The sequence below is a fragment of the Charadrius vociferus genome, unplaced genomic scaffold, assembly GCF_000708025.1.
Source record: "Charadrius vociferus isolate BGI_N301 unplaced genomic scaffold, ASM70802v2 scaffold974, whole genome shotgun sequence".
NCBI lineage: Eukaryota > Metazoa > Chordata > Aves > Charadriiformes > Charadriidae > Charadrius > Charadrius vociferus.
In genome coordinates, this window is record NW_009648063.1 from 257,461 (window position 1) to 267,631 (window position 10,171).

Genomic DNA, 10,171 nt, shown 5'->3' on the forward strand with positions numbered 1-10,171 from the left:
CTAACTCAGAAACAGCCCCCAACAGGCTCAGTAAAAGAAACACCTGTGTTGTAAAGGTGAATTGGGCACTTAAGGAAATTATTCCAGAAGGACCTGAAGAATTTATGAACCTGCTGCTTGCACAGAGGAGTTCATTCTCAACAGGTTTATCTGAAACTCTCTCATTGGCAGGTTCAAGTTGTAGGCCCTCTGTATGTTGTTTGTGCTCCCAGTCAACTTCTCTCATCTCTTACGCCCTGAAAATTGTCTTCTAGTTTAGAAGGGATGCCTCAAATTCAGGTTCTTAATTTTCAGCTACGAAGCTCACTGAAATTATTGACTTACCCTGGACTTCTGGGATGACGAATAAAATACTAATGGGCAAACAAGAAAAATAACTTTTGAGACAAACAGATAAATCATTTCCCACATCAAAACATTTATTAACTTTATATAGTTAGTTGGTTTCTTTTCTAAGGTTTCTTTCTTTTCCTTCCTCCTTTTTCCTTTCCCTGTCTCATTTATTGTACCTTGCTGTGAGATTTTCTTTGCAAGAATGAGTTTGAATGGACCCTCATGAAAAGACAAGGGCATCGTCCTGGATTTGTATAGTACAAAGATAGAAAAAAAAGAGAAAAAGCACACCACATGGAAACATTCACAGCTGAAGATGCATAAACAAACAGCCAGCATTTCCTCACGGGCACAGGCACTTAGGGGAATAAATATACAACGAAACTCAAGTCCTGCCACCTTAACCATGTTATAATAAAGCCTGAGAATAGGTTTGCCCACCTGCTGCTGTGTGACCACTCGGGTATCTTTAGGGTTTTCAGCAGCTGGGAATAAATTGTTGTGCTGCCTGTGCAATTTTTCATCTGACAGGAGAGGTGCTTTGCCTTTGCAGTGACGTGGAATCCACAAGCAGATTTCACTCACATCGTATTTCCAAAGGTGTTACTAAAGTATCCCAGCTGATTACTGAGAGAGCAAAGCGCTGCTCTGTGTTTTGAAGCCATTTCTAACTGGCTAACTTGCATTGTGCATTTGTGTTGTGTAATCGATACCCATCATGTGCTGACAGCTGGAGGTTTGCAACTTTCTTTGGTTTCATCTCTCAGGATTTTTACGTCTTTCACATCTACAACCAGACTTGTTAAGAGCTTAAGGCATAAATTACCTGGGAGAGACTAGGGGAAACAAAATTCAAAGTAGAGCTCTTCCTTCACCAAAACCAGAAAAACAAACCCCCACTGACCAAAACTTGACAAAAATACTGTACTTGGTTCATTCCAAAGCTAGGAATATGGTTTCAAAAACAGTTCAACCAAACTCCACATACAAGTGAATTTGATTCAAAGCCCACTAAAGTGAAGGTGGGCTTTTCATTGGACATAAACATTTTGGTGCCGGTTTTGATACTGTATGAGATCCCTATCATCTGCATGGTTTTATATTTAACTGTGCCCACAGCTGAGGTACAAAGTACCTATCCCAGATGCCTAACCACCAGAGCACATTAAGTTAATGGGTCAGTATCAGAGCAGCCCCTTGATGTGTTGTGCTATTGTTACTTGGTTTTATGCACAGCTAGCTTTGTTTCCTGTGGGTATTTTGCTTGCTGCCAGGAGCAGTGAATGAATCACTTAGGCTGAGCTACGAACCACAGCTCCAAAATGAAACAAGGATCCTGCACAATAGCGGCACCTGATCTAATCTTTGCCTCTGTGCTGATAGGAAGTCAAGGTAAATTCATGTTGAATGTCTAAGTCCAATCAGCAACTGATAAGGCCTCTTTTAACAACCTGGATCCACTACAACTAGTGATGATACCAACCAACACGGTAGTCATCCTATGTTGTTTATAATGTCTATAATGTAGCAATGAATACATAGATTTGTGACCTGGCTGTGTCACATCAATGGCTGTTATTTGTTTTCCTATTCCTGTCTTCAGAGGTGACCTTTAACAAAGCAGCAGAGGCTTTTTTTTTTTTTAAGAGCTTCTGTTCTAAGAAAAAGGAGTGGGGAGGGTAGAGGTGCAGCTAGGATCTGTAGGGGGAGACAGGAACAAATAGAGGCTTCATAAAATTTGAGAAATCTAGGCTAAATATGTGGGAAACTTCACACATTGCTTTTGAAAGAGCTGCTCAAAACCCCAGCTTTAAAACAGACAGGCATCAGAGATCAGATCTTAGTAAGGATGGGAAAACAAATGCTTTTCCTCCTCACTAGCTTAAATTTGAAACATTCATTTTGTCCAACATTTCTGTTGCCCTAAGGTGAGGACTTCTGTAAGCAATGTACAGGAGAGTAGGCAGTACAGCCATTTATATTGGTGTGAGAGTTCTTCCCTAAGAATGATTAAGGAGAGTGGACAATCCACAACCCTCCACTGGAATCCTCCACTCCCCTCCCACGTGGTGCATGTTGGTTAGTTCCAAGTATATATTAAATAGGGTCTGCACGTACATAAGTTTATTTTTTAAGAAACTTTTTTTTTTTTTTAAAGAGAGTTATTCTTTGTCTCCCTGGAGGCACAGGATGCCCAGTGTGAGCAGCACAACATCTGAGTCTGCACACCGTCTCTCTGCCCAGTGGCAAGTTCTCTGGGCTTTGTGTCTGGAAAGGCATGAACAGATCACAGCAGTTTCGGGTTGTCGTTTAGCCGAAGGCTGGAATACATTCCCACGTGCCGAACCAGGTTTGGTTCCACCACGTAGGCGTTCTCCCCTTTAGTGCGCAGCAGCGAGTAGAGGGCAATATCCTTAGCAAAACCCTGGCGGCAGTGCAGCCCCTTCAGGTAACCTAAGGCACGTTGGGCAGAAGGAGCAGAGAAAAGCATGGCAGGCGTGCAGCACTCGGTGACCGGCACGATATTATACAGAGTTGGGGCCAGCCGGCGCAGCTCCAGCATGTAATGTCGTCCCACCAGCTCTGACAGAGCCATACTGTACAAAGCAAAGAACAAGACAATGGGCCAACTGAGGCTGGGTCGTCCAGTTGCCCAGGAGTACACACAGTTCAGCACAGGCCCCAGAAACATGCCTACACCTAGCCACTCGAGGATTCTCATGGGTTCGGGGTTGATGTAGCGCTGAAGCCTCTCGGGATGGTAAAGCTTGAAGTAGAGTGCATCTCTGAGGTATGGTTTGGAGAACCGGGCCAACAAGAGGTGCTGCAAGACAGCGAATATCTCCTCCTCTGGCACAGCATCATCTTCTACTATGAGAATGTATTCTGGGTTGTAGACCAACAGCGACTGCTCAAGGCAGAAGACATAGTCCTGCTTCTCCTTCTCAAACTGGTTCACTCTGGGGTCAGGGTTCTCCCCAGTTTTATCACGACTGACCATAGGAAAGAAGCTGCTCAGCAGCTTGACATCCTGATGGCTACTGGGGTCTGACTCCACATTACAGAGGAGGATGCGGTGGCTCTGGCAACGTGCACCACATTTCTGGAGGAGGCGGTGGAAGTGGGAGGCCACTTGCAAAACATAGTGGAAATCATTCCGTCTCTGCACAGTGATAATGGTGATCAGCAGCAAGGGCTGGAAGGCGTCACTGCCAGAGGCCTCAGAGGCGTTTGGTATCTGCAGCTTCTCAAAGTAATGGAGGGCAGCCTGACCCTCCTGCTGGTTCTGCTCCAGGAATTCCTGGCTCATGGGGTTCAGGTGCCAGCGCCGCAAATAGAAGTAAGAGTGGAGGAGCCGATGGCAAACCAAAGGTGCAAGCACACCGAATGTCACCACAGTCAGTGTGAGGAGATGGATAAAAGGACTGGACCAACGGCACCACCTCCCATAGAGCTGCCAGGCTTGGTGTAACATGGCTCCTGCAGAAGGAGGGCAGCCCTGCTCTATTCATGCCCTCATTCCATCACTTGCGATGCATCCTCCCTGGATTGCAAGGTATCATCGGGGCAGTGCTTGCCAAACCTGCACAATTTGTCCAAGCCTAGAGAGGAATAACAAAGATGGTTAAGGCCATGATTTGAGAAAATGGAAAGCTGAGGGCTGGTCACTGAGTAAGCCAAAATAAAAGGCCCCTGAGGAGTCCCTCAGGTGGGCATATCACAGAATTGTCATGGGAGGTTGAGGAACGATGAGCTAAAGCTGGTTTCCACCAAAGTGCCACTAAGGCCTTTTCATCATGTAGGACCTCTGATCTGGCTTACTAGATAGGACTTTGTTGTGTTTGTTACTGTACTTGAAATGCATAACAGGCAATGTGGATACAGGATGTGTGGAAATCTGTTTCTGTTGAAGGCAGAGAACTTAGATACCACTATCTGGTCACAGTGACATAGTAAGAGTTGGGTCATAGCCAAGAATCAAAGCCAAATCTCTTCTCTCTTAGCCTAGCACATATTTGAGAGACAAACTTTTACCTCTGTGGAATGACACATGCTTCCCTTCTGTTGCTCACACTCTTCCAAACCCATGCTTTTCACTTTACTCCCCAGAGTGTGAAGCAAGATAACAAAGATACCAATTTACTTCACTAAAGCCATGTGTATGCTAAGCGTAATGTTTGTGTGTCTCTCTCAGACGTCTCCTCCTCTCTAAACCCTGTGAAATACACAGTCACAGCAAAATTAAGAAGTTGCACTTGAGCGATTGACTCATGTTTGTTATTTAGAAGTTTGTAATTTATAAATATATGCCTTTAATTTAAAACTGTAACATTTATATAAATATAAATATATTTTGTATATACACTTTAAGCAAACATCCACTTTCACAAAAATTAGATCTTGCCATATTTGGCTTTTCTGTTCTGCTTCTCTGGGCTGCCATGAACACCTAACATCCTGGCTGTCAGAAGTTTACACAAAAATCAGGGCAATTAGGCTGTTCAGATTAATTCTTTTGTGCCAGAAACTCCCCTTTTTAATCTGCTGCTTGACTCTCCTTTTTACTTTCCATTCCCTCTCCTTATGAACTGAGTTATTTGTGCACCCCCCGCCCCCAGCTGACTGACAGTGCCCCCATTCAGTGGAGAGTTTCTCCTATTTTTCATCTTCTGCCTTCACCAAGTTCTGATCATCAAACAGTGCTCCCAGAACAAAACGTTCCCCTTTTTCCTTCTGCACTGTTTTTTGAAGCAGTCTAAGCAATGATCTGTGGATGGAAAGAAATCAGGGCTGTGGCTTTTCTTCTCTGTCTCAGAAGAATAGACCACGGAGAAGAAATGACTCAGAGGACACTAAGCAGGGTCTAATTCTGGGACTACTTCAAAACTGCCCTCATTACCTTAGTCACATATTTGTTGTATTCACCATTTAGAGAACCACTTCCTATTGCCTTATGGGAATCTGATGATCTTCTGTGAAAGGCCTTTTACTAAGATTAATGGAAAATATACAAGAGTTATTGCAAATATTAGTTAGAAACCAAGCACTTCACGCTGTGAGATCTCACACTATCCTTGGATAGACTGTGGCATCAATGTTGTGCTATCTTATGTTTCATGAAAACACAAAACTTTGAAGATTTAGTGTAATTAAATACAGATAACAAATTTACACTGCTGCATGAGAATCTGCAGTGTCTTCACGCTCTTTTTTTTTTATAATTTGTGATTACACAATCCTGTTTCACAGACACTGCATTGTATTGCATCAGTGGACCTTGCAAAGACCTCAAAGGTGATGGCTGCATTTCAGCCACCAGATCCCAGCCATGATGACTGAGGACATGAAAACCTGAAATCCATCGGATGCAAAGACCTGGCATTTAAATGCACTTACTCATCCAAAATCCAGGGCTTTCCTTTTTCTAATTTTCTGCTAACCAGTCACAAACATTAAGGGAACACACAAATGCAGAATCATATTCTACAACTCATACTGACATACTTTTGAGATTCCTCTTAATACAAGCAGCATTGTTGGCATTGTCGCTGAGTGAGCCTCCAAACTTGAAAGTCAGGACCACAATGCGAAAAGGAGATGAAGAAATGCTAGGAAGTAATTTAGTTCTCAGGGAGTAAAGAAAATTACTTTCCATCTGCCAGCTACAGCGGAGATCTGAGCTACAAAATCTATGAGCCCGCAGTGGGCTCTGTGGCTCTCAGGATACCCACTGAAGGATTAATAATTCCCACTCAAGCAAGAGGCCTCCTCCCTCATACTGTTTATCTACTGAAAAGGGAGAAATGGGTGTCATGTTTTCCTTGCAGCAGCAGGAGCAGCTGGCTGGTGGCCAAATGAGTTGTGGGGGCCCCATCCTCACGAGATGAATCAAAGGGAAGCTTGCCTGAGGTCTTGGTCTTCTGCAGCCCGTGTTGTTCAAGGGTCAGGCTCACCTGTACCACGAGAAGGTACTCCCCAGGTCCCTGCGGGTGGACCGACCAGCTTTGAGCCTGCTGCCTGACGGTCAGTTCTCCACCGGCCCTGCCTGCTGGGAAAGTTGTGCTGGGACTCCACCTACAGCTCGTGGTAAGCTGGTGCAGGTGAGCGCCACCCTCTCGGGAGGGATCTCCTCACTTCATTCAACGAAGTAGCCAACTCCGAAAAAGCACACGGGACTGGAAGCCAGCCATGCAGGTCCCTGCGTCATCTTCTCAAGCGTTTCTGACTTACCCTGGCTTCACCTCCTCAGTAACCCAACTCAAGATCTTAGAGCTCTTATTCTGGTTTTGCATCTCAGAACACCTCAAGAAAAACAACCATCAAAGAGGCACTTTTGCTTCTCTCCAGATCTTCCCCTGCTGCCTGGTCTGTCAGAACTCACATTGGCTGCCATGTTCCTTATCAGTGTATTTGCAGAGGAAAAGGCTGCTTTCATTGGGTAGTGGAAGAACCACAGAGGCTAAAAATGGTCAGGAGCTAATTAAAGTAGGTCAAATACTCTGGTTCATGACAAAAACAAGCTGAAGGATCTACAAAAGAGATCTACCCCACTTTTTGGCTGTAATACTGGGAACCTGAGAGTTCCAAATCTAGATAGAAATTTATTGCTTCTACAGAGGTCAAGTTTGATCTTATATGCAGGACTTAAATCCAGAGTTCCCGGTCAGGCTGTTTTCTAGTCATTAGGACTGTTCTGACTTTACAGAAGCTATTCTGTTTTCAGAAGCTGTTGATGCTGTCAGTTTCATTTTTTTCCCCTAAAAAGGGAAAAAAAAAATGTTCTTTTTTCTTATCTAGGTATTTAAGTTGCATTTCTGAAAGAAAAATAAAGTTTGAGAAGAAAATCAAGAATCAGAATTGGATTTTATAGTGCTTTTAAAAAGTCTGTATGAATCCTGTAACTATTTTGCAACCATGTAAAATACTTGCAGTGGAGGCCACTTTTATACACGTTCCGTGTAGAACTGAGCCATTACTTAAACATGTTTAGAAGCTATGGCAATATAAAGCTATATATTCAGCTTGTTTCTTTACTTAGATTCTCATGATGAAGATTCCTTCCAGAAACACCTGGTTCCAAATCTACATTCCCATCTTCATTAGTTCCCTAATTACTTGTCTGAATTGTACTGTTCAGGAAAAAGTTACCTCTGCACACACTGAGGAAGAGTAGAAAAATTAGTAACATCCTCTTTGGGGCGCAGAATACTGTCTGCTGTGCTAGTGCTTCAAATGAGAAAGCTGTTTTTCTGTCTGCTGCAAACTCTTCTCAAAGTCTCCTATGTGTTTCAAAGCTGTGAAATTTTAGGAGGCTCCTAGATAGCTAATGTAAGAGAGGCCATCTCTGTCTTCTACTGCCTCCTCCGTGAGCCAAGGCCGCAATTATTCCTTTATGATTACAGTATTAAATGATTCCTTTTTGGTTAATTACACTTCTTTTCAGTGTCAATGGGAAAAGCCATTCCTTTCCTAACATTAAATCAGCTGGATGAAGTCACGTGGTCAGAAGCCAGAGTCATCTCTGTGAGAAACAAAGGTAGGCTCTTGGAAAACGTAACAGTGGTAGTAGTAATGGTGTTCGCATGTTGTGGTTTTGACTTGGGTGTTGATCCTATAGTGGCATCCCAAGTTGAAACCTTTGTGCAAAAACCACTTCCACGACCCAACCTAACATTGTGTGGACACGCTGCAACCTCAGGACCAAGCTCCTCTATTAATTAATCCTCTCTGGCAGAGGCAAGAGCTTTGTCTTGGCTGTGATATTGTTAGTGCACACACACTCCTGCTTGAATCTGATGCAAGCTTCACAAAGTCATTGAAGACCCATATCGACCTTCTGTTTCACATATGCATGCTGACAGCTGACTGTTGCGTACAGATACCCTCAGCTTCTGAAACCATGGTGCCTACCATAAGCTGATCCCTATTACAGCACTAGATGGGCAGCTTTTCTCATCTGCAATTCCTCCTGTTTTCTGACAGCTTTTAGTAGGTCAGATGCCAGATAATACTTCTGCAATGTGTTCAGGATCACCTTGAAAAAAGCGGTGTCCGCTAGAAGCCAAGCATTCACAGATCTGACCATTACATTTAGATGCCAAAATAGGAGTTGGGCTCCCTAGAAAACACAGACCACCCTGGCAAGAGCTGTGCTTCTAAAACCATTCAGCAGAATCTCAATGGTAAGAGCTCAGCAGTTCTTTGATTGTATTTTACCAGCAGGCACCAGTACAGGCCCTTTGCAGGACGTGTGTAGTGTAAGAGGTAGAAATCAATGGCACAGACATCTCTTTTGATCGGCCATTCCTCAGAGGCTGTCAATGAATGTAAAAACTTTTTCTGTTCAACAAGATGGAATTTAAGCACGATTGGAAAAGTGAAAACGCACAGATACACAGGGAGTAACCCTGTCCAGGTAGGAAACCCCAGAAACTGCAGAATTGTATCTTGAAAATAAATTTACTGATATGCTGGTCTGCTTTTCTCATTTAACTGTAATTAACTTTTACAGATAGTTCATAAATCCCTAGAAATCCAGGGACCACAGTTTGAAAGCTACTGAAGTGACAGGCAAGGTACATGGATGTGGCACCTGGAAGATACTTTCTCCATTTCCCTTGAGCTAAGAAGGTAAAACTATGCCACCAGTGAAGCAGGCTATGAACTGAATGTGTATTAATTACAGTTATTTCCCCAACTTCTGTTTTGCTTCTCATGTATATTAATTTTCCTCTGCCACATACATCTGAAGAGAGCCCATTCTCAACACCTTCTGGCTTTCACCTGGCTGCCTCCCTGCTATGCAGTGTCATGGGAAAGCAATGTTCTTCTCTGTTGCTATCAAGCAGTAAGGTCAGTATGTGGATCAAGTTGGAGCGGAAAGCAGCCTGGAGAAGAGAGTTCTGCAAGATAATAGCTTAAGACAGGGACTCAAGGCAAGGAGTTTTGTGAGGAGCTGTCTTTTAAAAGATGACAACAAAGGTTTATGTGGCTTTGTGTGCTAAAATTGATTATGCAATCTGTATCTGAATTTACATTTTCTTTTGTGCCTGAGGTTAAGAAAAAAAGGGTATGTTGTTAGAGAATTTGATAATGATCTGTATAAAAACTTCTGCATATTTTCACAGAGATCTGCCTGGAAGCCTCCAAAATCATGTGGCTTTTGGTTTAAGCTCACTTTTGCTTTAGTATAAAATTTACATCCCTGTTTGTTAAAAAAAGAAAAATTATACTAGACAAAGCTGCTGCTAGTAATGGCACCAGCTATTACCTTTTGCTGTCAGCTCTTGGAATCTCAGAGCTAAATGTGCATTGACTCATCAGACGTGCTATAGATAATTGGTATTTTACCTCCTTGTGTCACAGTCTTTTGCTAAAATAAGAGCCCAGCCCCTGCATACAAGATAATGTACACAAATATAGCAAGACGCAATTTCTACCTTAGTGGATCTTCATCTTAACAATATAAAAGACAGGAAGGAATCTGTTATTCCCAGATATATAACACATCAACCTGGTTTTGTTGTCCTGAATAACTGGCATTTTATAGTTTAACCATACTGGTAATCCACACAGGTGAATTATCTGGAGTAACTATTGAAAAGAGAGCTACTGAATGTGGTATGCTGAAGTAATCACAGAATCACACAGAATCACAGAATCTTCAGAGTTGGAAGGGACCTCTAGAGATCATCTAGTCCAACTCCCCTGCTAAAGCAGGATTGCCCAGAGCACATTACCCAGGACTGCATCCAGGCGGGTTTTGAACATCTCCAGAGAAGGGGACTCCACACCCTCCCTGGGCAGCCTGTGCCAGCGCTCTGTCACCTGAATTGTA

The 10,171-nt window shown here is 43.2% G+C and overlaps 1 protein-coding gene across 1 annotated transcript; it reads right to left on the reverse strand.

The window, feature by feature from the left end:
• Window positions 1-2,620: 2,620 nt before the first annotated feature.
• On the reverse strand, window positions 2,621-3,808 carry TMEM246 (transmembrane protein 246). The gene has a single exon (XM_009883808.1). It carries the CDS (start codon window positions 3,806-3,808, stop codon window positions 2,621-2,623), a length of 1,188 nt encoding a protein of 395 aa, XP_009882110.1.
• Between the last annotated feature and the right edge of the window lie 6,363 nt (window positions 3,809-10,171).

What these genes read in the sequence shown, in the direction of transcription:
- TMEM246 (XM_009883808.1), bottom strand. Translation starts at nt 3,808, where the DNA reads ATGTTACACCAAGCCTGGCAGCTCTATGGGAGGTGGTGCCGTTGGTCC.